The following is a 27,513-nucleotide window of genomic DNA, read 5'->3' on the forward strand; positions in this document are numbered from 1 at the left end:
TTGAACAATTTTCACACTCCCCCCCCCCCCCCCCCTCCCTCTCGTTACAATTTCAGTATGGGGGAAGAAAAAAAAGAAAATCCAAGCAGCAGTGTTTCTCTCACAGCTACAGTGACACTGTGTGGACAGAAACGGAACAGTATCTTAGCCCAGTGACAGCACTACTGATCACGTCTTTCACTCTGCTGACAGCAGAGAACAGACAGAACTCATCAACTACAAACTGCCCTGTAAAGAGTTTTAGTGTCTGGTAGAAGTAGGGGGGAGAAAACAAACAAACAAACAAAAACTTTGTTACATGCTGTCTTTTTGCAAGATTTACATCTCTGTCAAACAGGCAGATAAATGGCAAATAATACTAGGTACCATAAATGCAGATGATTTAACCTCACTCTGATGAATCAAGTATCTGTTTAACTTAATTTTGTAATGCCTAATATACAAGCAATAAAAAAAGCTTAATAGAAACTGACAACAGTTCTGTTTCGTGAGATTTTATTTTCCAACAACATAACCTTGACAAATTTGTAATACATTATATGCTACTGTTTATTTAAAAAAACAAAACAAAAAAAGGAAGTCATTAGCAATATGTTTGTGTTTTTTTTCTCTTTTCTTTCTAGCATAGAATTCCATCACTATAGTCATTCATGTTGGTTGTGATATACTGAGAATGAGGCCACTCAAACATCACCCCCCACCCCAGGAAAAAGAAATCCACAGTCAGTTTTTCCACCTTCCAATTCCAATATCCCCTTACCCCACCCACATCAAAGCCAGGGCAAACCAAGCAGCTACATGCTTTCTCCAAGGGGGAAAAAAAAGAAAAAGAAAAAAAGAGGGGAAAAAAAAAAAACATACAAAAGAGAAAAAAAAAAAGGAACACATGAAAGAAGCACAAAGTCCTAAAAATGTGGAATCTGGTGAGATTTGTACAGGTGTGATCCCAGTACTGACCACTGTGGGGCAGTGTATGTTTATCCATACAGGTCATCATCATTATCTTCATTGAACACTGGACCACTGCCAGTTCCACCAGAGCCATGGCTTGGACCACTGCCGCCTGCAGCACTGGAGGGAAACCTGAAAGGAAACATTTTTATTTATTCTTTATTCTTACATTCAGAGGAAACTTCTCCAGATATCCTTCAGCTGGTTTCAGCTTTTGAGTGTATTAAAGAATCTACTCTACTCAAAATAGTCATCATATTACAGTTAGAGCTGGGCGATATAAGATTTTTTCATATCACGATATGAGCCGCTAAAGCATTTAAGTTTCAAAATAGAACAAACAAAACAGACTACTAAATTGCCACTTAGAAACAAAATATTAATTCTAAAAATAAATCTTAGTTTATTTTACAGAAGAGACCAAATTGACTAACTTATATAATATTGCTTTGGAAGCGCTGTCCTAGAGAAATTTTTATGTCCAGGGAGTTGGTAACGAGGATGCATTACCTTAATTAGCTGCTTGAATCCTTCATGTTCGACCGTGTTTATTGGTAGCATGTCTTTAGCAAGACAGTAAGCTATGGCATTCGTTATGTCGCTGTCTCTCAGCTTTTTTGTCATATGGTAAGATGCTGGAGAAAGCCGACTCAATTGACTGTTGCTGCTTCGCAAGGGATTCCCCTGGTTGTTTTCGATGACGAATTAGCGCTTTCAGTCAGAGACTGAGCGTGCTCTAGTGGGTGACGCTGCTTCAGTTGATAAAAAAGGTTTGTTGTATTTCCAGACTTTGTGGGAACATGCTTTCGGCACAATTTACAGTAAATGGTAAATGGTAAATGGCCTGTATTTGTATAGCGCTTTTACTAGTCCCGCCTAGGGACCCCAAAGCGCTTTACACACCCAGTCATCCACCCATTCACACACACATTCACACACTGGTGGAGGCAAGCTACAGTTGTAGCCACAGCTGCCCTGGGGCAGACTGACAGAAGCGAGGCTGCCATATCGCGCCATCGGCCCTTCTGGCCAACACCAGTAGGCGGTAGGTGAAGTGTCTTGCCCAAGGACACAACGACCGAGACTGTCCGAGCCGGGGCTCGAACCGGCAACCTTCCGATTACAAGGCGAACTCCCAACTCTTGAGCCACGATCGCGAACACAGTGCGTGTTACTCTGTTGTTTTAATCAGACTTCAAATTGCCGAAATACCTCCACACTACGGAACTTCTCTGGCCTTTCCTTTCGACAGTCTCTCCGGCATTGGAACCGTCATCTGTGTTCTCTTTGGTAACCTGGTCACTCAAGCTCTCGGTTGATTTTTCTCTAGTCAGCACACTCATTTCCTCCATTACCCAGCCACACGGCGGCTGGCTGCTTCCCAAACAAATACACATGTGCGGCTTGGCTCTTGTGCTGTACGTAGCAAGTTACGTGACGCTGCGGCTGTGATTGGTTCGGCTCTGCGCTACTTAATTTGTATTGGCTATTCATTTTTTTTTATATATAAGAGAGAGAGAGACTATCGCAATAGTTTCATTTTTCTATCGAGAAAAAGTTATTTCGCAATACATATTGTTATATCACCCAGCTCTAATTACAGTACAATCAATGAGAACTTAGAAGGAATAGCATCCACATTAATGGTTCTTTTCTGCAAAACTTAAAACTACATGACTTTCAAAATTTAGTATAAAATGAAAGTACCTGAAGCTGCCAAAGCCACGGCTCTGCTGCAGTGTCTGAGCAAACATTTCGTATTTGCGAATGTCATTGTCACTGACGGAGCGGCGAGCAAATCGCATTGCCTCTTCAAAGTGGTCCTTCCTGATCTCCGGTACAGGATCATCCTCTTCTACCTCCTATGAAATCAACATTTTATACATGAGAGATCAGAGGCAGCAGCATTGCAATAGTTTGAAGATGCTCATCCTGATATGAAAAAGTGAACAAGGAGATAAAACAAGTGCTGACCATAGCTGATGGGTTGGTCTGCCTCTCCCTCTCTCTGCGGATCTCGTTTTCAATGCTCTCCCTGATGGCCAGTTTACACGCCCGCTGGCAGATCTCTGTGAGATCAGCTCCAGAGAAGCCGTTGGTCATCTTAGCCAGGAAGTCCAAGTCCACATCCTATCAAACAGAGACAATGTCAAATTTTAACTTCTATTCGGTTACAATTAGTAAATCACATTTTTTGTTAGCTACTTTTGGCTGCTCCCCCTTGTCACAAGGGGGCCATCATATTGGGCATCTCTGCTGAGGTGGCAGTTTTTACACCAGATGCCACTCCTGATGAAACCTCAAAGGGGACATTTCTATTAATGTTCTAAATTGCTTGTAAGACCATTTCTTAACATCTATCATTGTTCTAATAAACAATCCTGAAGTAATTACAAGCAAATTTTCCATTTTTAACAAAATGACAACATTTTACAGGAATTCAGCATTAACTGTTTGTATGCTACAGTAACTACACCAAGAAAAAAAAAAACCACAAGAGCTAAGTGGGTGTGTCAGTTGTGTGAGTAAGTAGCAGCTTTGTCACCTTGCTGATGGGACTCTTGCGGAGGTTGGCCTTCAGGATGCTGACCCTGCTCTTCTCGTCAGGCAGGGGGATGTAGATGAGCTGATCCAGACGGCCAGGTCTCAGGATGGCAGGGTCGATGATGTCTGGTCTGTTTGTGGCTCCAATGATAAAGACGTTTTTCTTGCTTGACATTCCATCCATCTCAGTCAGGATCTGGTTGATGACACGGTCTGCGGCTCCACCGCCATCTCCCACGTTGCCACCACGGGCCTTGGCTATGGAGTCCAGCTCATCAAAGAAGAGAACGCATGGGGCTGCTTGACGAGCCTACATGTAGAAGATGAGCACACACATCAAATATACAACGAAATCTCTCCTATCCAGCACCAAACTGTTAAATGTGACAGCTCTGATTTAACAAACAACATTCAAATTCTCTGACATCCAAATGCAACGACAGACATCCTACAAAGTCTCACCTTGTCGAAGATCTCTCTGACATTAGCCTCAGACTCTCCAAACCACATAGTGAGCAGCTCAGGTCCTTTGATAGATATGAAGTTTGCCTGGCACTCGTTGGCAATGGCTTTGGCCAACAGAGTCTTACCACATCCAGGGGGACCATAGAATAGCACACCCTTGGATGGGGTCATGCCAAACTTGAGGAACTTGTCTGGGTGCTCCACTGGGTACTAAATTAAGTACAAGTAAGGGGGAAAACAGTTAGAGACAACACTAAGCCTTCAGTTTACGATGTATCAGTTGTTTCAGACATTTCTAAATGAGGCTCATACCTGCACCAATTCCTGCAGCTCCCTCTTGACATCATCCAGACCACCAATATCCTCCCAGGTAATGTTGGGAACCTCAACAACAGTCTCTCTCAGGGCTGATGGGTTGCTCTGGCTCAGAGCCCACTGGATAACAGAGTTGATTGTGTTAGTATTGACGCCAAAAGGAAACTACTGGCTATGTGAATATCATCTTAGGCCGGAACTGCTGAAGACATCAGACATGCACTTTCTTGAACACAGAACCTGGCATAGCCCCTAATGAAATTTGCATCAATCCAACTCCAGACTCAGATACATAGTACTGTCCCTACCATGACAGCAACCCTGTATGTAACAGTAACCCCAGTTAACAAAGGAGTATCAGATTGCTTACCTTGAAGTCATCCATGGTGACAGCAAGAGAGTTCATGACTTCAGCATCAATGGTCTCATCCTCCAGGTCAATCAGGTCCATCTTCTTCCTAATGGCCTGCAGAGCAGCCTCAGAGCACAGAGCTGCCAGATCTGCACCCACATGCCCGTGAGTCTCATTGGCTACCTAAAATTGGAAACGGAGAGCTCAACACTTAGGAATTCTTCCCTAGGTTTCCAAGCAATGTGCCTTACATGTGACAAAGACCTACATCTGTAGCTTTATGCAACTCAGCTACTTGATAATGGATGACTGTGTCACAAGGAACAATTATAATACACTAAATGCCAGGCCAAGTACAGTCACTAAGGTTAGCTTGGAAACTGAGTAATGTGAAAGTAGCTCTTCATTAGATAGTATAACAGCAGATTAACAATAGTTACATATAATTACTTGAAACATGTAGTACAATTTCACTTCTAAGTCTCAGGCAATAATAACCATATGGCTATACCCATCGTTCAAGGAATCCATGTGTTGTATCTTTAAACCACACCAATTACAAGAAAGGAGTTATGTGTACAAACCTGTTCCAAGTCAACATCATCAGCCAGCTTCATGTTCTTGGTGTGAATCTGGAGAATCTCCAACCTTCCAGTAGCATCGGGGATACCAATGTCAACTTCCCTGTCAAAACGCCCTGAAAGTGACAAAGATTAAACCCAAGTATTAGTTTTATTGAGAAACCGTTACATGAATAAGATTATTAAAGTCCAAGAGTAAACTCAAGAGTAAAACTAGCTATTTATTTAAATGCAAACTAGAAAAATTGTTTTTTTTTGCATTGGTGCATACACCACATTTCAGGAATGTGGAAACATGTTGTGGGAATTCATGACTGATGTGTTTGCACAGTAACAACCCATTTTAACTTCCTGTTGAGCACATATTGCAGCTGATGCATCCCCCCATGATAATTCACTGAACATTATTTAAAACAATAAATAAATAAAACATTTACACCCCATGTTTAGCGCCTCGCTAACAGAGAAGTACAACACTATCTGCTGATGTTACAGAAGTATTTTAGTATTAAGACCAGCATAAATCATTCCATTTAACAGCATTCATATTTGAATGTTCAGAAAACAACCATGTCTAACTCTTTGAAAAGCCTTGGTGAGGATGTTTCTGACAGCTTTGACAAACTGAAGTGCAGAGTTGTGAGAAAGTGACCCACAATTAAACTGCAGACCCCACAAAATCAACACACCAGCAGTTTTAAAACTGCAACGACATGGTTTTAGGAGGCATTCAAACAGAACTCTTCATGTTATCTAAAAATGTAACAACTTTATGTGCGCGAATCGGTTCAAGTAATGATTTAACTTGAAAAATTATATTTGAATTTGCCAGAAGAGAAGCTGTAACGAACATATTCTGACACTGCTGAATATTATGTAAAAATAAATACATAAATAAATTATTAAAGTCTTAAATTTAAGCCTAAATATTGTTTAAAATTACTCTTCACACAATTTTGTAGTGAAATGGTGAGATGTTATAAATTAAATTGCACTTCAGGGTGTGTTGCTGACTTAACATTTTATGACAAACAGACACACACAAAGTGGATGTTTCTTTAGGTTTAGACCCTAAAGTCAATTAAAAACATGCTTTAAATATACTTTACCAAATCTCCTGAGAGCCGGATCAATGCTGTTAGGTCTGTTGGTGGCAGCCATGACAATGACATGAGCTCTCTGTTTCAGGCCATCCATAAGAGTCAGAAGCTGAGAAACAATGCGCCTCTCCACCTCTCCATGAGTCTATAAAAAACAGAGGACATTTTAAATCCCATGTAGATTTTAGAGTGCTGACTGAATTAGAGTACCTAATCAGGTAGTCATCAATACGACAGAGTTTTGGTTCAGGTCGCAGCTGCTAGATTTTTAACACAGTAAAAAATAAACTTCAATAAATACATAAATAATTACTAAACATTTTGTTTTCATTTCCAAGGTCCAGAAACTTAAATTTATTTCACAAGAGTCACATAATAAAACTGACTGTGTGTATGTATTTAGCCACCTATTCAGTTCCATGATCTTGCTTACCTTTTCTCTCTTTGGAGCAATTGCATCAAGCTCATCGATAAAGATGATGGCAGGAGCATTCTTTTCAGCTTCCTCAAAGGCCTTTCTCAGGTTACTCTCACTTTCTCCAGCCAGCTTACTCATGATCTCAGGGCCTAAGACACAGGCAAACAGTTTGAAAAGCAACCTCACCCATAGTATCAGCTACTGATAGGATTCTCATAAATACTCATTTAAATCAATTACAGACATTAAAAACCAAAAACAGCAAACCCTATCTAAATCCACTCCAGCATCAAACAGTCCTAACTAGGATTACGTAGGTATAGAGGAAATAAATTAATGTTCACACCATTAATCAGAAAGAAGAAAGCTCCCGTTTCATTGGCCACAGCTCTGGCAATCAAAGTTTTTCCAGTTCCAGGGGGTCCGTAAAGCAGAATTCCACGCGGTGGCTGTAAAGAAGGGGGTTGATGAATGAAATCAAATTTAAGACAAGATTTTTTTTTCTTAAATTGAAAGTATTTTATGACGGATATAAAGGCGGCAGACTGAATCTCTTTGAACTTTGAACCTCTCATCAACCATTACATGAAACAAACTGAAACAAAATATAGAAAGCACTCTTACTTTACTTTGATGAAATACTAGAAATGCATACCAGATATGATAAGCATAGCACAACAGCCCAAAAAAAGAACAAAAAATAAAAAAAACAAACAGAAAAAAAACAACGACACACATACACACAGATGAAGAATACTCTAAAAGTCTGTGTCATTACCAGTAGGTATTTTCCACAGGTTATTCCTGCACAGGTTTACTTTTACTTTTACTGGAACAGATTAGGATCTCTAGGCTGTGTAAATTGTTTAGCTGAGTGGGAAAATTGGCCTCATTTTTTTCAAAAACACAGTTAAATTCTTACTTTACAATTCTAGAAGAAAGCTAAACCAGATGATCAATTTACATTTTTTAAGTTAATTTAAAAATAAATAAATAAATAGCCCCAGCAGTCTCACCTTGACTCCTATGGCCTTAAACAGGGCTGGGTGCCTGAGTGGCAGTTCCACCATCTCTTTGATCTGAGCCAACTGCTTCCTTACTCCTCCAATGTCATCGTAGCCCACTTCATTCAGGGACTCTTCCTCATCCTGCATGTTCAAACACAAGCTGTTCACATTTTTGTGCAGTTGATTTTTTCATTTCTTTTCTTTTCAGTACAAGTTAAACCACACACAGTTGCTGCTACCCACCTCTCTCCGAATTGGCTCTCCCTCACAGTGAATGACAGTATCAGGAGCAACGATGCAGTAAGGGGATGGGTCAGTCTCTACCACCTTGAACTCCACAGCACGCATTCCTCCTCTGACCAGGAAAATGTCACCTTGACAAGGTAAAAGTTGAAAACATACAGTTTCAATAGAGTGGTAAGCTGGTGTACCCTGAAAGAGATAAAATATGCAAATAAAACCTCTGGTCTGACAAAAGAAACTGGTACTCACCTTTGCGGATTGGCCTGTAAGCCTCCAAGAAATATGGCTTCAGGTAGACCTCAAACAGGTTGCCAGTAATTCCTTCTACTGTGTCATCTATTGGAAGAACATGAATCCTCTTTCCGTACTTCACATCAGGACATGGCTGAATGCTGAGGGAGATAATAGCCTTAAAAACACAAATTTTTCAAAAGTCGTTACATTTTTTTTATAAAGTTGTGTGCTTTTACATACCTGATGACGTCACCCAGGCGGACCCTCAGATTGTTGCGGACCACCCTGTTCATGCGAACTTTTTCGTCAGAACAGGTGTCATCAGACAGCACAATACACACAGTCTCGCGCCTCTTCTTTCCTTTCATCAGCACTGTGTCTCCACGGAAGAGCTGCAGCTCATCCATTTTGGTCTTTAAACACATTAAACCATTATTTTGTGAATATCAGTGTTACTACCTTTCATGAAAAATCAAAGTCTTGAACTTGTTAATAAAGCCATAAACCATTCCAACTATTTACCTGAGAGAGGGAGACCACGCTGTTGTCTTCATTGATGGATTCATCAACAATCAGTCTGTTGGGTCTGTTCTTCTGTTTCAGAATTGCAGTTGCAAGATCATCATTTTTGGATCTATGAGGAGCGCAAAATAAGAAAGTCAAACACAATGTTTCAGTACCTTTAAGGTCTCATGTGTAGTTTCCACCACTGAAGGAAAAAAAGTGCTGACCAAGTCAAAATTTGAGGTTACCATCTCAAAATCTTGATTTTTTTTCTGAGATAATCAATTGAAATGTTAACAACACTCTGCCTGGTAATTTTTTTTTTCAAGCCCGCGCATATTATATACATTACAATAAATAGAAAAGGAAAACTACTTGTAAATGAAAACAGTCAAATGTTATCATTGCTATGTCATAGTACTAGTCAACTTTAAGTGTAGTAACATCATTAATAAAGTTGTTAGTAAAGTTTCTGGCTTTGTCTTTGGGGAAATGCAAAGCACCTTTTTCTACCCTGTTTTGAAAGAAACTTTAATAATGGAGTCAACTTTAATAAAGGAGTCAATAATGTGAACTCCTTCAAAAGACAATTGCTTGTGCAACACTGTAAAAACAACACTGGGATGTCTAGTACTCAAATGGGAGTTCTTGTACAATAAAGTTTTGGTACCTTGCGTTGTTACTGCAAATGCTTAAGTTGTGTATGTCAGTGTATTGTTTGTAGACTTTTATAATGACCCACAGAAATAAGTATTATAAATGTAATTTACAGGATGTGGCAGAAACCCCCATTTTATAGTACATGCCCATGTTTCTACATTAACTCTTGTAATTAAGCACTTATGACCAACTTTGAATTATTCAGTGCAAACAGGTCGTTTACACAACTCGCCGATTGTGATTCAGTGCTACATACGGACAATTCACGCCATCATTCGTACATTCAAAATATTAAAATAAAACACATGGGTATAATATCACCAATATGATTCTGTAAAAGTCCGGGACAGTTTATATGGTTTCTCTTTCATGTTGTTAGCACGCTAACCGTAGCTTTTGCGCTAACCCACTGGCGAGTAAGCGAGCCCAGATGACACAGCAAAAGAATTAGAAAAACTTTGTTAGCTAGGTCCTCCCTAAGCACTCATGCTACAAATGTAGCGTGACTTTTCAGACGTTAGCTACCAACGTAATCGTGGGGTACATATTGCTTACATGTATAATTGCATTACTGTTCAGCTAACGGTAAATAGAATCCAACTAAACTGAGAGGCATTTGGAATGAGTGTCCAACACTGTTAGCCTGCTAGCTTGTTTGTGCTGTGCACAGTGGCAGCTATAGCTATAAAGATAGCCATTTAGCTGCCTAGCGTTTTCTTTACTAAAGCCTTTAACATGTAACACGGGTTTATGCCATTTACTGAGCTCATTTATATTCGCTGTAATGAAAATCTGATGACCAATCTAAAAACGGGCCATTCACCGGTGGGTAGGCCACTGTGTCGGTATGATGTGTGATGGTGGATGGCTGTGGCCTTGCCAGTGCTGCTAAGCTAATGTTAGCATTCAAACACGACAGCGATGACTGCGCTTTGTCACACAGCTGGCTAACGCTCAGCACCGTTAACCGGTCAACGACAACGGCCTGAATGACAACAGTTAGACAAATGTCAACAATCAAAGGGAATTGTAGAATTGTGAGAACTACACTGTTACGTTAACCAACGGACAAAAGTGCGGAGGATGAAGTGACTGACCCCATTAGCTACCCTGTTAGCAATGTATTAGCATTCCAGCTAACTTTAATAAACTAACGTATTTTAACTTACATTAGGTAATTAAAAGGGATTTGTTGGTTGGTCTTTTATTCGAAATAAACATTGTCTGAATAGACTATGATATTTATACTCACTCCCCTCCCGAAGCCATGGTCGTCCAACCTGGATTACAATTAATAAATAAATTCTAGCTAAATGTTTAAGAAGCTTAACCGGTTCTCTGCTCAACCTTCTCTGTGATTTCACGCGAAAGAGCAGCGGTTTCCGTGCTTTCTTTACACTTATACCATGAACTGGATGCATCCTTCATTCTGATTGGCTACCGGTTGTCTGTCAAACCCATCAACCAATCAAAAAATTGGAGTTTGTTGTTACCGAGTCTTTTGGACGAAGGTTTTTCTTCTTATTGGTCCTTCGACTGAATTCAGCCACCCAATTAACGTTCACCGCGTTGATATAGAATAATCACCAAAATATGAAATTGACTCTTTCTGTTGGTAACAGCAAATGTGTAAGATTAAATTTATGGAAGACAGATAACACATGTATACACACACTTTCAAGGTAAATAATGCATTTTTTCCAAGAAAAACAACAGGATATACTTCATTTATTCAAATTAAAAAAAATGAGACAAGATGTTAGATAGCAATACATTTTTGTAGCTTGAAATTTGATCAAAGACATCCTAAGTAAAGTATGTTCCCTTAATGGATTGTCGGCTAACCCATCCACAACACCTCATTCCAAACACCAGCCATCACACAGTCTGATATATGGTATACATCATTTATCAAGGCAGTCCATCATGTGATGATCAATGTCCAGTTTATCTTAATGGAGATGCTGATGGAACAGTTGTCAGCTAGAGTGTGGTATGGTAACCAAGCTGAGTATTATACTGGAGGAACTGGCATGACAGATACTTTTCCCTGTATGGTGTGTGGAGGGGGGACTGCAGTGTAGCTCATTGTTTTGTTTTTTTTTGCTTAACCGTTTTTGAAAATTCAGCTGACAGTGCATGTACAGCATATTAAAGGTTTGCTGATGTAGAGAGAACTTTATTGGCTAGATCACCTCACCAGACTTTTTCTTAAAGCCAGTTCAGTGACTCCAAACAATGCATCCCCTAATCTTCCATTAGGGGATTAATTACATTATTATTATTATTATTATTATTATTATTATTATTATTATTATTATTATTATTATTATTATTATTATTATTAATAATAATAATAATAATAATAATAATAATAATAATAATAATAAAAATAATAAAAAGAAAACAGTGGCATGTGATTCATGGCTGCGCCCACTGGTTTTGACAACACGTCTCTGTTTCAGGCCACGTGACCTTTTATTGCATAGACAGAGCGCTTTAGGTTGAAGTTGTAAAATGTTGCTTTTTTTGTTTCTTTCTTTGGGTTTTGTTTGTTGTTTGTCATGCATACAATACACATACACTGTGCCCATCCTTAGTTTCAAATGCTTACAGTCAGCTTATTTTATTGTCCCTGTAGGTCCATGTATGTATGGCGTGTGAAATGAAACCCATAGCAAAATCGATCCAACTCATTAAGTCACAAGTAATTCTTCTTTTGTCTCCAGTCTGATTAGGTAAGGCCAAGTTCCTGTATTCTAAGGCGCAACTCCACAGAGTCCAACAAAGGGCCAGACTGAGGATCCTGTAGGTACAGAGGCAGTTTTCTGCAACACAGACAAAGATTAGAGTCATCATTGCATAGCTAATGTATCTGCATATAGAGAAGTGATTAAACTATCAATCCTAGGGAAAGAGGCAGGGAAGACCCTGGTCAGGTCAGACAACCTTCCATGTAGTTTCATCACAAATTAACATAACATGCGTGTCTGTGGGAGGAAGCCAGAATACCCAGAGAGAGAGCCTGCAAACTGTCAGCTTGTATTTTGTGAGGTGACAGTGCTGACCTCTGATAACCACTGGAATAACATCCTGGTCGGGTGTTAGTATGTTAAACTCCTGCTTGACAATCCAGCTAAATCAAACTCCACTTTGTGTCTGTAATTAGAAATTATCTCAAATCCCTTTTGAGTGCTTGTTCTTGTTTACATGCAATTTCCAACAAAAAACAACAAGAGCGAGAACAAACAAATTGTCACCTTGCGACTGACTGTCAACCAACAACAATGAAGTTGCTGTTTCATTCATGCTCTATTAAGCAATAAGATGTAATCACTTCATTTTAATTCATCTTTAAGCTTTCTAAGCCACCTTATTTGTCTCCAACTTTTTTTTAGCAATAAGCTACAGACCAACACTGGAAGGAGTGTCAATCCCTGTGCAATTTACTGAGAAACTGCACTGTGTAGCTACAGCACAAATTCCTGATTTATTTAGCTCATCCTTAACTAAATGTTTGTGTCTAAGTTGAAGAAATCTCCTCAAGGCATTTGAGAGAAATTGCTTTCATGAGATTGGAAGGAATATACAAACAGCCAGAAAACATTTGCACATAGCGAGAGAAATTGACTGAACCACAGAGCACTGGCGATGGCAATGTTAAGGCTAACTCTTTAATACACATTTGACCTTATATTACCTGGTAACATTTTTTGTGTATACTAGCAACAAAAAAACGGCACAGCAGTATTTTGGACACATCTGAAACTGCGCTGTAGAGAAGGTTATTGAACAAACTGTGATCCACCACGGATAATCCTGACCACCCCTGCAGAATTTACAGGACATGCAGCTGAAAACCTTCTCCAAACAGGCTAATTTAGCTCCTCGCCATAAACACAGATAAAGGAAATCTTTAAAGCTCATCCAGTATCTCCAGATCACAATACATCTGACTAGCTGATTTAACCGTCCACCATATTTTACACTGTCTGACATTTGATGTGCTTACTACATTTATTACACCATTACTGGTTCATTTTATTTTATTGATTTTGAGCCATTTTATTATTGTGTGGTGCAATTGTGTGATGTTGTATTATTATTGTTGTTATAATAAGCATTTTACATTTGTACTGTATTTAAATATTTAAATTTCTTTCAGTTATATTTTTACCTACCGAGTTTCTTTTTTCTCTTTATCTTTATTTAACTTTCTATCATTTCTACCTTAATGCATTATTCAGATTTTCTTGAAATACTGAAGGCTGTTGTAACTCAGGAATTTCCCAACTTATGGGATATATAAAGCACATCTAATGCTTTATAAATATTGCTGTGAATAGGAGTTAAAAGATGTCCACATCTATTGAAATTAATGTTGAAATGATTCTGCTATCGAGTTGTGCACTAGCCTGGAAATCTATGTGGTTGCAGCAATCTGACAGCAGAAGGGTTATTAACATTATGAAAATTCACTGAATGCAAATTGAGGAAAAGCTTTGAATGTGACTTTATCAAAAGACTGAAACAGTGGCACTGGTATAGCTACACATTATACTGTGGTACTGAGAAACCTGCAAAATAAAAAAATGCATGAATTGTATAAAACGTGCCAAATTCCAAGGTGTCAGTGACTGTCAGTAGATGCAGCTAAGATATCAGTATGAGCGGCCAGTATGACATCCTTCCTGGATAAAAAAATCAATGACCTCGTTTTAAGAAAAAAAAAAATTCTAGGTGACATCCTTTTCGAGCTGTTGTGTTCACAAGATATTCAGAAAACTTGACCTCTGACCTTGACCTTATCATGCTCCCCAACTGTGTCCCAGAGTTCCAGTCACCATAGGATCAAATATCTTCTACAGTATTACGTACAGCAGTTAACATTATAAACTTCAAATGTAGTGACGGCATTTAACAATACAAGAATGAAAGCCTTACTCCACTGAGGTTTGAGTCGTGAGGCTCCAGGTCTTTTCCCAGCAAGCTGCTGCCTCGTGCTTCCTGCCAAGCCTCCATAGCACCTCACCGCACCACAGCCCAGCTCCTGTATAATCTGAGACAACACATACAGCACAACAACATGTTATAGCACAATACCAAGTAAATCAAATCCACACTCAATACAATCCTGTGGTCTACAGCGTTATCGGATGACCCTCCCCTTTTTGTCTCTGCAGGGTTTCCTCCTGCAGAGGACAGTAGTGGAGAGGGTCATTGGGATAATTGGTTTACACCTGTGTAGCATATTCCACATGGTTTAAGCAGGCCTGAGCTCCTAGGAATGACACCTCCAGATTTTGTCTGTTTCCTCTTTCACACCGATGCCAACATCAGCACATACATGTAATGCTCATCCGTGCATCCATGTCATGACTGATACTTCTGACTCCTCATACCTCATGTTTATTAGTTTTCTTTATGGTAAATAAAACAATGATAAGCAATACAACCTGTCTTGTGTCCCCTATTTGTCACTGAGTGTGGGCCAATAGTGAAGAACAGTGTGATAAATGTTACATATAAGAAAAAAAGTATTATATACACTGATGTATAAAATTAGGAGTCTATGACTTAACTTATTTTCTCTTTGTATGACCAGCTAGCTACAATGACAGAGTACTGCTGATATATCAAATGTCAAAGATAGCTTCAACTTCTGCTATTCACAGGATTAAGTTACAGCTGTGGCGTGTATACCTGGGAAGGCCTGCAGGCTGAGCTGGAGGTCCCTCAGCGCCTCTCTCAGCTGGTCCACATGGGTGAAGCTGATACCCCTCCATGCTAGTGAAAGCCCCTTCATTCTTTGTAGGGCACAGAGATCTTTCCCATGTTTAACATTCACATCTGCAGCAGGGATCTGGGGTTGGAAATCTGTAATCGACCATAAAATACAGAAAATAACAGAAAGACAGGGAAAAAAAGGCAAAAGTTACCCAAGTATTTATAAACTCATTAAGGTACTCACCTCTGTTTTTTAAGTGCACCTTCACCAGCAGGTTGATGCACCTGTAATACAGAATGCAGTGTTTTGTTTTGTTTTAATAACCAAAATACACAGAAACAAATAAAATTACTCTCATCTCTCACACCTCGTGTAATGAGTCACAGCTTGTTTCCAGTCCTTCAAGTGAGCGTGGCAGTGACCCTGGAGGAGGTAAGCAGCTGCGGCCCAGAGGAGCATCGCCACCTTATCTTCACCCTCCACACTCAGACCCCTCGCGTCTCCTCCAATTCCTTCGTCTGGCTCTTCCAACACCACTTTCTCTGGTACCAGCTCCAGTGTCGTGCTGATGACTTCATTGCAGAGCGCCATACAATCTGCAGGACGCCGGGTAAAGAGCAAGGCAGCGCCAGCCTCCAGGTAAAGCTCCGGCATCCTGGGAAGGACAGAAACCTCAGCATCTACCTGAGGCAAACAAATACATGTCACTGAACCCATTAAGGAGAATTGAATTGTGATTTTGTTTGTTATTATTTTCACTCTTACTGCATGTTGATCCTCTGAGTGAAGAGCAGCCAGCAGATCCAGATAATGTTCAACACCCTCAGTAACCCTGCAGAAACATCAGCAACACTCCACTGTTAATACAAGTATACTTTTCTCTTCCTCTCTATTGGCATTTTCTGTGTTGGAGTAGAGGTCAGCTAGCATCCGTGCTGCTCTTCTTACCTGTCACTGAGCACACACTTGAGGGCAAGGCTGTAAAGGACACTTAGGGCAGAGGGGACTGAAAGCAGCCTGCTTAGTGAATGGCTACTGAGGAGTAAGGACGGAGAGAGGGGATGGATACCTCCCAAAACGGGCTCTGTAGCAGGGGGCAACATCAAAGTCTGTGGGAAAAGATAGGTCTGATGTTTGATGCAGGCCTGAATTTATCTGAAAATATGTCAGTGATCAAAATAAACTTCTTTATCTTCATCTGTGAGGCTTCTAACTTAAAAATATATGTACATGCAGGGATTACTGGCATCCTTTCTCTTGTCTGCATGTATGGGCTGTATATGGAGAGTGTATGTGCATCACTCACTGAGTGCAGTAGGCGAAGAGCCTGTATCTCAGCCTGTGTGTTTCCCAGCTGTCTATAGATGAGCATGCTTCGGTACAGAGCACACACACAACGGGAGTCTGTCTCGAGTGCCCTCTTGTAACACTGCAGTGCCATCTGTGGGCTGTTCTAGAGACAATCGGAAAGACAAACACTAAGTTCAGACAACTGCTTAAAGGCTGCTCTCTTGTTTATATGATTACAGTGCATGTGTATACCATATGAGCGAGGCAGGAGCCTGAAAGAAGGTGTGTATATGCCACTAGAGCCCTGGTAGCTGACAGGGCAGAAGCCGCCTGTAGATCAGACAATGCTTCTGAACTCCGACCCTCATTCAGCTTTTCTGCACCTTTTTTAAACATGTGGAGTCACACAGAGGAAGTCTATGAATACATCACAGTCATATTTCACCATCATCAGTGTTCATAGCTGTCGCTAGTGTAAAAAGACACATTAGCAACACACAAACATTTAAACATGTCACAAATACTGATTTTGGAAGCATGTAATAATAGTTTGCTGACAAGGGATCACCAAGGTGAAATGTTAATTTGCAAAGCAGAGAGCAGAAATCTGCACTATGACTTATCCCTTATTAAATATGGTAGCATGAGCAGAAACAGCTATAACTGAGCCTCAAAAATACATTGCTAAAAAGCATGAATGTAGCCAACCTTGAGCAATGGAAGTGCAGATCTGTAATAATTCGGTAAGCCTTTTCAGTTCCATCACCAACAGAGGACTCTTTGACAACCTTCCTTTTGCCTCGCTTGGACTGCCATCCCCAACTCCATCACATACTAGCTCACAAAGAGAAGACATCTGCTCCTGCATGACATGAAAAAATACAATAACTGAATCATTTTAAACAAGAACAAAAACAAATCAAAGATCAAACTTCCATCTCGACTCGACAGATGGGGACTGCACACAGGTCTTTAAATGCTTATCCACTGTGGAGTACCATCAATGTAGTTTGTATTACATGCAGTGACAGAAAACACTGGGATAGCATGAATCCAACAAATAACTGTGGGAAAATAGTTTCTACCAACTCTGTGTCAGGTGACTTAATTTCTACAAGGTAACAAAGAACAGCCATGAAATTTGAGTCAAAATCAGCACAGTGATTTTTCCCATAAAAAGCAGTTAAACATGCATCGCATGGGGCTAAAGGAATGGTTTTCAATGCATAGATCCTACAGTTTGTTTAAAACTAAAAAGAAAGTAGAAAGGTGTGGACATAACCTAAAAATCATCTTACTTGTAATTCCCATATATTTTCTAGCTGGCATTTGGCCAGCCATAGTGCCCACTGCAGACAGAGGAGGTACAAAACATGAGGATGCAAAGCTGTGTTTCCCGCTGATTTAAGCCCTGCTCTCCACAGCACAAGCGGATCAGAAGTATCAGCGTTATTTCCTGTCACCTGTAACACTGTAAAGAACAATGGCAGGCTGTAAAATTCACACTTGAGAATCTCTGAACTTACAAAAATTTGGATTTGTGGCATTAGTTCCTGAATCCTGAATCATGGCAATTTTTCCACATAGAGGCCTACCTCGCTCAGTGGCTTCTTTGAGGAGCAGCTCAGCTTCTGAAAACTGAGACTGAGCAGTAAAGCATACACACGTATTGTACACCACTGCCAACTCCAGCTGGGAGTGATCTACATGAGGAGGGATACCTGCGGAGGAGAGACGCGTAGAAAGAAGCTGCATTAAGGTAAATTATACGGTGTCATGATTTCCTTTTTCAAATATATATTTGTCATACTTGCATGTTTCAGATCATTAAACTAATTTCAATATTAGACAAAGATAAACTGAGTAAATCAGAAATTTTTTTTTACTAAACCTTCAAAAAGTTCAAACTTTCATTTAATCAGCCTACAAAATATTCTCCTGTCTTGGGGATCGAGAAGTCTTTGTGTTTGAGCAGTGGTTTTCTCCTTGAACTCTCCTATGGATGCCATTGTTGCCCAGTCTCTTTCTTATTATTGAATCATCAACTCTGACCTTAACTGAGACATATGAAGTCTGCAGTTCTTTAATGTTGTTCTGGGGTATTTTCTGACCTCCTGGATGAGTCGTCACTGCACTCTTGGAGTAATTTTGGCCTCCTGGTCACTCCTGAGAAGTTTCCCCACTGTTCCAAGTTTTTCTCCATTTGTGTATGAAGGCTCTTACTGTGGTTCACTGGAATCCTAAAGCCTTAGGAAATTGCTTTGTAGCCCTTTCTGGACTGAAGGATGTCAGTGAATTTGTTTCTCGGGTGGTTCTTTGGGTCGTGGCATGATGTGTTGCTTTTTGAGAACTTTTCACTTTGTCAGACCGTTTTAATTTAAGAGATTTCTTGATTCAACTGGTCTGGCAGTAATCAGACCTGGGTGTGGCTAGTGAACCTGACCTCAGCTTTCCGAGGTGGGTAGGTTTGGATAGCTTTTAATGAATAGCTCTTAATAAATGAACTAATCGTTTACATTTAAAAAATGCTTTTTGTATTTACTCAAATTATCTGCGTCTAATATTAACATTTGTGATGATTTGAAACATAAAATGTGACAAATAAATCACATAGTACCTTGGATTTTCCTCAAAAGTTTGTGAAATTCAGAGGAACACCACCTCAGGCTGGACTGGCTGTGGTCTCGGCTCACAGCACCTCCAGCTGCCTCCTGCTGCTGAAACAGTCAAGTGAAAGCAAAATGACACCATGATCAGGATGTACCACAGTGTTGGATACATTTATGTCAGATACCTTCATGAGAGTATTTTTGAGCGCACTTCACATTGCAAACTACCATCATGAGGGATACCCCTTACTCCTTTCTTATGTTTGGTATAAGTGGCTTTGTGTAACTTAACGCTGTTCTACATCTCCAATAATAATCCAAAACAATATCATAAAGAAGACTTCATGACTTTTTCTCCAGGTAGAGTATTTTACGTAATTGTATGTGTTATACAATACGCAAACCTCTTCTATTTCTGTATTATGTTACGGTAGGGAGGCTAATATACAATCATTAAAGAAAAAGACAACACAGAAGGACTTCAGTCTGTCAGGAGAAAAACTGGCTCTGTTTTACATTTTAGCACATGAATTAAACTATGCGTTTTTAGTCATCTAATCCATTCGCAGTTACAGTTTTATTTGATGTTAGTATTGCTAATTAATCGCAGAGCTGTGATTAAATGTAGACCTGCTAGCCGGCCTTACCCACCTTGCACTTATTTACCAACTCGTTGTTCTCCTGACTCCACTTCTCGAGTAAAGAGGTCGGCTGATACATTTTAACCACACATCACATCGGTGTTTGGTGAAAAAGCTGGAGGGGTTTCGTTTGAACTTTCCCTCGTTTGTCAAAGAGAAGCGAGCAACACAGGAAATAAAACGTTACAGGCTGAGTGGCAACGGGGCTCTGCTGCCCCCTGTGGACACATGTGGGGTCGACACCGGCATTCTGCTGACTGACCAGCAGGTGGTGCTGTGACGGAGTCAAGTTTAGATGCTTTCTAGAAAGTTCAATCTCTGGGTCTGGCAGAGCCATGATTAAGGCGTGAGCTACTTCTCTATGGTCAGTAAATTTCCACAGTTACAAAGCTATTTTTTATTATCTGCATGACTGCTGTGTAGTTCTGAAAAAAAGCATCGGCCTCGGTTACATGCATAAACACTATCTAAAACCTTAATTGAATTACAGCTGATTCATCCGTTAGACTTCCGGACTACCATTTTTCTGGATGTCATTCCCAAGGTGACTCCCTGTTTTGTCCCCCAGTTCCAGTCACACCCTGTCATCCCTCCTTCGGTGCATCCACTTGTTCCCTGACGACTGTGTTCTTCGTTGTCTGCCTTCCAACACAGCTCTTCTGTTCTCTGATAGTCTCAAATCACTGAAATGTCTAAATATACCCCTCTGAAACAAGGGAAACTCCACAGCCTAAACTCAGTGCACCTGCAAATGCAAGATAGCATTCCTCTGGGACAGGTTTCACTTTTTTCTGACATTTTCCTCTGCATCGATTCTGCTATTTTCCATCTCTGTATCTGTCTCACTCTGCTGCTGTCTGCCCATCCATTGCTTCAAGGACAAGGCCGCTACATGGCAACATCCTTTGTGCTCTTCTATCAAAAGCCTTTGCAGTGGCAGTCATCAAGCTTTCAGCTATATTGAAAAATGTGACTGATTAATTCACCTATGACAGCACCGGAGAGAGGATTATGTTAATTCTGAGAAGCAAAAGCAGCAGACAGACTGCAGGCGACCTGTTATTTGGAGGTCATATTCCAAGCAATATATCTTAGTTTGGCTGTTACAAGATTTTTGGTTTTAAGTAACAGATACTCGTGCTTTCAGGCCAGACTGTTTTGAGTTACTGCAATAACTGCTGATAAACCTCAGATCTGGCCTGCTGCTTATATTTCATGTGCACTTACATTTTGACATGTGCTACAGAAAGTGCCTTTCACAGCAGAATCCTGTCATCTCTGTTGCATTATCCTCATCTATAAAACATGCAGCCAGTGGATGGAGGGGCTGTGACGCATGTAATTCCTATGCTGGAGAACCCCCACCCCCACCATCCCACCCCAAACGTGTGAGACGTGATGCAAAGCACACGGAACTTTACGTGTTTCATTACAAATGTAACACATCTGCTATAGAGCACTTAAGTGTCACACATCCATGGGTGTCACTGAGCTGATGACATTAATGTTACAATAACAAAGAATGGCTGAAAATTAGAAATCACTGCTGTCTGCTAAATGGTGGATTCTTCCAAATATTTGTTCATATTAAAGGCGAGGCCTACAGTTTCCCTTTAAGGTAGAATAAACTCACTCACCCTGAGTGATCAATAGGTGCTGTATGTGCTCTTCAGAACTGCTCATCTTCTCAGAGCAGACATCTCTTTAGATCAGCAGAGACAGCTGTTTGGGGTTTCTGTGAATGCTGTATCAGTGTAACTCATGCTGCTGTTTTTGGTTTCTGTGTCATTTGTGTGCATCACACGCTCAACCTGCAATCAGATTCTGCACATGTTAAAATTGCTCTCTCAAAAAGAAGCAGAAACTAAGTGATGGGAAGCTGCTTTCTGAAAAGGGGAAAGAAGGAAATACTATTTGTGTGTATGCCTGTACTAAAAGAAGGAGTCTGTCAATGGCCCAGCAGTTGAGTTGAGTCCCAGGGGGTATGGCTGTGGATCTGCAAACTCACACTGCAGCAGTGAAGCTACGAGAGCATCAGCAGAACACAGTGGACACCCACACAATCAGTCACAGATGGAAATGAGAAAATTTGCTAAAATCATTTACTGTTTGTTATATTTTAAAGTGGTATTTATTATTAAGGTTAGTTGTCCCTATTAAAGAAACATATTAGAAAGAAGGTCCACCAGGACTTTAGCCACATGTATGCCCATAGTATTCCCATGTGTTTTTTAATATATATTTTTTAAAACTGTGTAAAGAAACACAGAAGCAGGCATTTGTAAATATGGTTAAAATTATTTATATTACAATCTTGTTTTGAAACATCGCCTAGATATTTCCAGGTGCAGTTTTGGATGCTTAAAAAACATATCGCATGTTATCGTCCCAATATTTAGGATTGTTCCGTCAGTAAAGTATCCCCTCATCAACACCTCTAATTCCTTCAAAATACATACTTATCATCAGGATCCTACACTAGCGGGAGCGAGTATCGTCTTGCCATTCCTGCACGGCCGGTAGTTTTCTGAGGAAAAGGTATCTCTTTAAAAACGAGCGTGTCTTGGTGCTGACTACTGTCTTTTCCCTCCCTCCTATAAAAGCTGATCGCTTTCCCTCCTACTGCAGTCAGTTCTCACCGGCCCAGCCAACATGAGTTTCACGGTAGAGCATCACTTCATGGGCCCGAGCTCGTACCGCAAGGCTCGGCCCGCCTCCGTGTCCTCCAGCGGCTTTCACTCCCAGCGCCGTCGCCTCACCTACAGCCAGCCATCCTCAATCGACAGCTTGGAGACCTTTAACGGCGACATGACTCGGAAGAGCGAGAAAGAGATCCTGCAAGCTCTGAACGACCGGTTCGCCGGCTACATCGACAAGGTGCGCAACCTGGAGATGCACAACCGCAACCTGGAGGCGGAAGCGGCGGCGCTGCGGCAGAACCAAGCCGGGCGCGCCTCGGTCGGGGAGCACTACGAGAGGGAACTGGGTGACCTCAGGGGTCTCCTGCAGCAGCTGACCGGGGAGAAGGCCCGCGCGGCAGTGGAGCACGAGCACTTGGAAGAGGACATCCAGCACCTGCGGGTCAGGCTGGAGGATGAAGCGCGGAACAGGGAAGAGTTGGAGGCTGCCGCTCGCGCTATGAAAAAGTACGTCGAGGAGTGCCGGCTGGTACGCCTGGAGCTAGACAAGAAGCTCCGTGCGCTGGAAGAGGAGGCCGCTTTTCTTAAGAAGAACCACGAGGAAGAAGTGGCGGAGCTCTTGGAGCAGATTCAGAGCGCGCAGGTGAGCTTCGACATGCGGGACACCCTGAAGGCGGACGTCACCACCGCACTGCGAGAGATCCGCTCGCAGCTGGACAGTCACGCATCCAAGACCTCAGTGCACGCCGAGGAGTGGTTCAAAGGTGAGTCCGATCAAAAAAGAGGAGGAAAGTTTATTGAAACGATCAAAAGTCTCCGTGCGTAAAGTCATGTTTGTCCGCTGTCCGTGGTGCTGAAGTGTGCCTCATGGATCCACATCGGGATTTATTTGAGGCGTCTCCGACTGTTACGTTGGAATGTTGGTTGATAACATTTATTAATCTATTACATCGAAAACTTTACAGGTTAAATTACAAGTGACGAATTACGCGAACGACGCAAGATAACCAGTTTGGAAATGCGCAAATACATAAAATAAAAATAATCACTTAAATAATATCAATCTTAGTTGGTGCCCTTTTCTATGACTGCGCAGTTGCGGCATAGTGACCTTTTAAAAAAATATTTAAAAAAAATTAAAGGCCAGCACTGCAGAGGTGAGGTGGCACACAGAGAAGAGACTACGATTAATTTGCACTCTTGCCGGCTAACAGTGGGTGTTCACTGCGTGTTTCTCTTTTTGCTGTGCTGATGGATCTGACCCTGGACTTAGAAGTAGAAAAGTACCTTTCAAGGTCGCGGCGGGCTGATAATGTTTCATCAGTCGGTCGTGCTTTTTACACCCATCTGATGTGATTAATAAAAGCACCTGGACGTAGATCTGATGCCTAGAATTACTAGCAAAGCAATAAGTGAGACACGATCTTACAGCCACTGTGAGCAGCACTTAGACACAGCACTTCTGACTTTTATGGTGCTACATAAACACACTGCTGACAACTTTGAAGGCCCAGAAGGGTTTCCTGCGCATTGTAGTTTTGGGTATGTCAAAGGACATATTGGTCTATACCCAATCCCTCTCAGTAGGTGTACGTTTTGACCTGGTACAGCTAGTAAAAGGTACAAACAAATTGACCTTCTCTGAGTCCAGCTGACTGCAGCAGTGGTTTATTCATGCTTGGATGCGGGAGGGAGCTGAGTCAGACTATTGACTGGCAGCTGGACAGTGTCAAGGTTACAGAGGCTCTTTGTAGTGACTGTCTGTTCTCTAAAGCAGGACTGGTTAAATATTTTCAGTTTAAAAAAAGGCCCACGTCTTTAGACTCAAAATGTTCCCCTTTCTTTTAAAAGTATGCATATGTGTCATGTTTCAGGCAATTATCTTAATTAAAAGTGATTTCTAAACATGTTATGTACTTTTTAAAATTCTTTTTTTTCCACAGTGCGCATGGAGCATCTGTCCGAGGCTGCTCGGTCTAACCAGGATGCAATCCGTGGAACCCAAGAAGAGATTGCAGAATACCGCCGCCAGCTCCAGAGCCGCACCATTGAGCTGGAGACTCTTCGAGGAACCAAGGAGTCACTGGAGAGGCAGCGTATAGAGAGTGAAGACAGACACCAAGACGACCTCAACTCACTACAGGCAAGGAATCAGCACAGACATGCAGAAAAAGCAGAAATGCACCAATACTGCAAATCTCTTTTCAGACACTTGATGAATGATATGTGACCAGAGAGGATGTTTACGTTTGTTTTGCAGGAAACCATCAATCAGCTTGACAACGAGTTAAAAACTACAAAATGGGAGATGGCTAGCCAGCTAAAAGATTACCAGGAGCTTCTGAATGTGAAGATGGCTCTGGATATCGAAATTGCTGCTTACAGGTTAGTTGGGATCTAAAAAATGTAACTTTAAATTGGTTTCTTTATGCTAAAAGTGATTAACATTTTCATTTTCTGTGTTCTTGTCTTCCAAACAGGAAACTACTGGAGGGAGAGGAGAATCGCTTTGTGTCAGGTGGAGGCCCATACTCCTACCTGGAAAGCAGAATCTCTGCCCACTTGAAAGTAAAAGGAGAAGAGATCTCTGATACAGTCATTGTAGAGGAACAGACAGATGAAACACAGGTGACGGAGGTGACAGAGGAAGCAGATGAAGATGAGGAAGAAAAGAAAGAAGAAGATGAAGAAGAAGCAGAGGAAGGAGAGGGTGAAGAAACCAAAGAAGAAGAGGGTGAAGAAGAAGGTGAGGAAAAAGGAGATGAGAAGCAGGAAGGAGAGGGAGAGGAAGAAAAAGAGGAGGAAAAGGAAGAAGAGGGAGAGGAAGAGGAGAAAGGAGAGGAAGAAAAGGCAGGTGAAGAAGAAGAAAAGTCCAAATCTCCAGAAAAAGCTGCTTCCCCTCCTTCAAAATCTCCTCAATCTAAATCTCCTACTGTCAAATCACCAGAATCTAAATCGCCACAAAAATCACCAGCAGCCAAATCCCCAATGCCCAAATCACCTGCCAAGTCCCCTGCAGCCAAGTCTCCTGCAGGAGATGAGTCAAAGTCACCCGTGTCCAAATCCCCACCCAGCAAATCTCCTGAGTCCAAATCTCCTCCTCCCAAGAGCCCTGAACCAAAGTCTCCAGAGAAGGCCAAACCATTTTCTGCCAAAGACACCCCTAAAAAGGAGGAAAAAGAGGAGAAAAAAGAGAAGCCTCAGCCTGTCAAAGAGGAAAAGAAGGAGAAAGAGCAGCCTGTGAAGGAGGAGAAGAAGCAGGAACCCAAAGAGAAAGAGCCAGAGAAGGTGGACAAACCTGAAACAAAGAAAGAAAGCAAAGAAGAGGAAACACCAAAAAAGGAAGAGGCTTCAAAACCTGTAACTCCCAGCAAGCCTGCTGAGGACAAGCCAGCCCCCAAGTCTGAGGCTAAAGAGAGTACTCCCCCTGCCAAGGAGGAGGAGAAGCCCTCTGCTCCTAAATCAGAGAAGGCCGAACCTGAGGCAAAGCCAGCTGCTAAAGCAGAGCCTGAGAAAACAGAGAGCAAGAAGGAGGAGAAGAAGCCAGAGGAGAAGAAACCAGAGGAGAAAAAAACAGAGGAGAAGAAGCCAGAGGAGAAGCCTAAAGCAGAGCCTGAGAAAAAGGATAGCAAGAAAGAGGAGAAGAAGGCAGAGGAGAAAAAGGAGGCTAGTAAAGAACAGAGCAAAGAGGTGAAGGAAGGAGCAAAGACGGAGAAGGCTGAGAAATCTTCTGGCACTGAGTCAAAGGAAAGCAAGGAGGAGAAACCCAAGAAGTAAGACAAAAATGCTGCATTTCAGGGCTAGAGGAGGAGATGCCAAAGATCTGTGATGGAGGGAGGTGAGGAAAGGGCAAAAAGTGACTGAAGAGAAAGAGAAGCTGGATGTACCCAGCAGTTCAGATGGGCAATAAAATGCCCAAAACCAAGCAGGTAACAGTATGTAAGCAATAGTAATTTCTGTAGCAAATACCCCCCCCCCCCCCCCCCCCGCTCCCTACGTATGGCCATTATATGCCCCTGATGCTTCTGATGTATGACTGTAGTGAATACAGAATGCTCTTAAACTCTTTATCAGAATGTGACAACTGCCCTTAATCAATATCAAGTGCATTTAAACAGGATTCCAGCTGATGGGGGCAGGAGGACCCTGCTGCACCTACGCAAGCCTTCAAGGGTAGAGATGTCAAACCAATGTCTAGCTAAAGATTGTCACAGATATTGAATATGAAAACTTATATTTAGGGAAACACAAATGTTATATTTACAAATGAATAAATAAGGAAGACTTGAATTTTGCTTGTTGTGCACCTTAATGCAGCTTCTCCTTACAGGTGAACTGGAGTGTCTCACTCTTCTAGTCTGCAGTGTTAGGACAATGATGACTGTGCTCTGTATAAACTGCTGAGAATATGCAATATGAAACACAAAAATAAAGAATGAAAAATGAAGCACACAAGGCTTAGCGGGCTTTTCTTCATGTATGCAGAAATCCGCAGCTCATTAAAGTGAAGATTAATAAAGTGTCGAGAGAAAATCTACAAAGTGCGATGCCAAAAGGTAAACGCTGCGAGTTATTGCACTGCATTGCGGCTGTGGAGAGGGGGAGCTGTACCCACTCTCCACAGCTGCTGCACCCTTCCTCACGTCCCACAGACCGCGTTCATGTATAAATCAAGAGCAGTGTCGCCGGCTCACACAGACTCTCTCTATTATTTCCAAGGCCTGTCTCATTACAAACAGGAGCAGAGGACCCACATTTATCTTAGGATTGTTAATTAAAAATCACCAGAATGATCAAATTGTCCTACAGGCACAGCCATAAAATTAAACAGAGCTTTTGCTTTGAAACGTATAAATTAATAAGAAATGCAAATCCTCCTCTGTCACTTGTGGTTTGGTAATATTTTGAAATATTCAGAGATTTCTTTTGTTTCACAGAAAAAAAAAAGTGTGGTTACTTTTAATAGGATTTCCTAATGAGTGCTGGTGAAAAAGACATTCATTACCATCCTACTGAAAAGCAGGTAACTGTTAGATTTGTGCCATCAACAAAAGCTTCTCTTTCTTGGTGAAACACTGACATTGGACACACTTTGGCTGACATTGTGAGGCTCTCTCTCCTGGCACGACTGCATCCCCCTGTAATCCAATTTCACTGCATCTAATAGATGGCTGTGTATTAATGAGATCAGTGTCATTAAAAAACAGAGTCGAAAGACTGAGATTACTTTGA

The 27,513-nt window shown here is 41.3% G+C and overlaps 3 protein-coding genes across 4 annotated transcripts; 1 reads left to right on the forward strand and 2 right to left on the reverse strand.

Annotated features, from left to right (window-relative positions):
- Positions 1–462: 462 nt before the first annotated feature.
- On the reverse strand, positions 463–10,781 carry vcp (valosin containing protein). The gene is made up of 17 exons (XM_006784172.3): positions 10,627–10,781; positions 8,733–8,844; positions 8,451–8,623; positions 8,226–8,368; positions 7,977–8,107; positions 7,743–7,874; positions 7,073–7,175; positions 6,742–6,875; positions 6,318–6,453; positions 5,212–5,324; positions 4,646–4,810; positions 4,273–4,395; positions 3,958–4,170; positions 3,497–3,805; positions 2,926–3,081; positions 2,659–2,813; positions 463–1,083 (listed from the first exon to the last, which is right to left on the reverse strand). Exons 1-17 carry the CDS (start codon positions 10,641–10,643, stop codon positions 978–980), a joined length of 2,421 nt encoding a protein of 806 aa, XP_006784235.1. The 5' UTR covers positions 10,644–10,781; the 3' UTR covers positions 463–977.
- A 244-nt stretch (positions 10,782–11,025) lies between these two features.
- fancg (FA complementation group G) lies at positions 11,026–19,817 on the reverse strand. Of its 2 annotated transcripts, XM_006784174.3 has the most exons (14): positions 19,653–19,817; positions 19,010–19,109; positions 17,988–18,113; positions 17,691–17,863; positions 17,101–17,254; positions 16,645–16,775; positions 16,409–16,555; positions 16,051–16,211; positions 15,868–15,934; positions 15,470–15,786; positions 15,346–15,386; positions 15,078–15,251; positions 14,319–14,433; positions 11,026–12,202 (listed from the first exon to the last, which is right to left on the reverse strand). In XM_006784174.3, the coding sequence occupies exons 1-14, from the start codon at positions 19,719–19,721 to the stop codon at positions 12,109–12,111; spliced, it is 1,869 nt and encodes a 622-aa protein (XP_006784237.2). In that variant the 5' UTR covers positions 19,722–19,817; the 3' UTR covers positions 11,026–12,108. The 2 variants fall into 2 exon arrangements, with proteins under 2 accessions (XP_006784237.2, XP_087705221.1); XM_087849095.1 differs by having other exon boundaries at positions 15,470–15,934; positions 19,010–19,106.
- A 2,462-nt stretch (positions 19,818–22,279) lies between these two features.
- On the forward strand, positions 22,280–26,727 carry LOC102784691 (neurofilament medium polypeptide-like). The gene is made up of 4 exons (XM_006784175.3): positions 22,280–23,045; positions 24,225–24,424; positions 24,542–24,666; positions 24,762–26,727. The coding sequence occupies exons 1-4, from the start codon at positions 22,295–22,297 to the stop codon at positions 26,056–26,058; spliced, it is 2,373 nt and encodes a 790-aa protein (XP_006784238.1). The 5' UTR covers positions 22,280–22,294; the 3' UTR covers positions 26,059–26,727.
- Positions 26,728–27,513: the final 786 nt, after the last annotated feature.

The sequence above is a fragment of the Neolamprologus brichardi genome, chromosome 12 (assembly GCF_056152115.1).
Source record: "Neolamprologus brichardi isolate AB-2024 chromosome 12, ASM5615211v1, whole genome shotgun sequence".
Classification (NCBI taxonomy): Eukaryota; Metazoa; Chordata; class Actinopteri; order Cichliformes; family Cichlidae; genus Neolamprologus; species Neolamprologus brichardi.

Bases quoted from the DNA above. Each gene is read 5' to 3' on its own strand.
- vcp (XM_006784172.3), bottom strand. The intron at 6,876-7,072 runs GTGTGAACATTA...CCTGTGTCTTAG, and splicing joins TTTCTTCTTTCTGATTAATG to GCCCTGAGATCATGAGTAAG. The intron at 6,454-6,741 runs GTAAGCAAGATC...TGTTTTTTATAG, and splicing joins TTGCTCCAAAGAGAGAAAAG to ACTCATGGAGAGGTGGAGAG.
- fancg (XM_087849095.1), bottom strand. From the start codon at position 19,721: ATGTATCAGCCGACCTCTTTACTCGAGAAGTGGAGTCAGGAGAACAAC. The intron at 17,255-17,690 runs GTAAGATGATTT...CATGTCATGCAG, and splicing joins AAAATATATGGGAATTACAA to GAGCAGATGTCTTCTCTTTG. The intron at 16,776-17,100 runs GTTGGCTACATT...TGTTTAAAAAAG, and splicing joins CTGCACTTCCATTGCTCAAG to GTGCAGAAAAGCTGAATGAG.
- LOC102784691 (XM_006784175.3), top strand. From the start codon at position 22,295: ATGAGTTTCACGGTAGAGCATCACTTCATGGGCCCGAGCTCGTACCGC. The intron at 23,046-24,224 runs GTGAGTCCGATC...TTTTTTCCACAG, and splicing joins CGCCGAGGAGTGGTTCAAAG to TGCGCATGGAGCATCTGTCC. The intron at 24,425-24,541 runs GCAAGGAATCAG...TTTGTTTTGCAG, and splicing joins ACGACCTCAACTCACTACAG to GAAACCATCAATCAGCTTGA.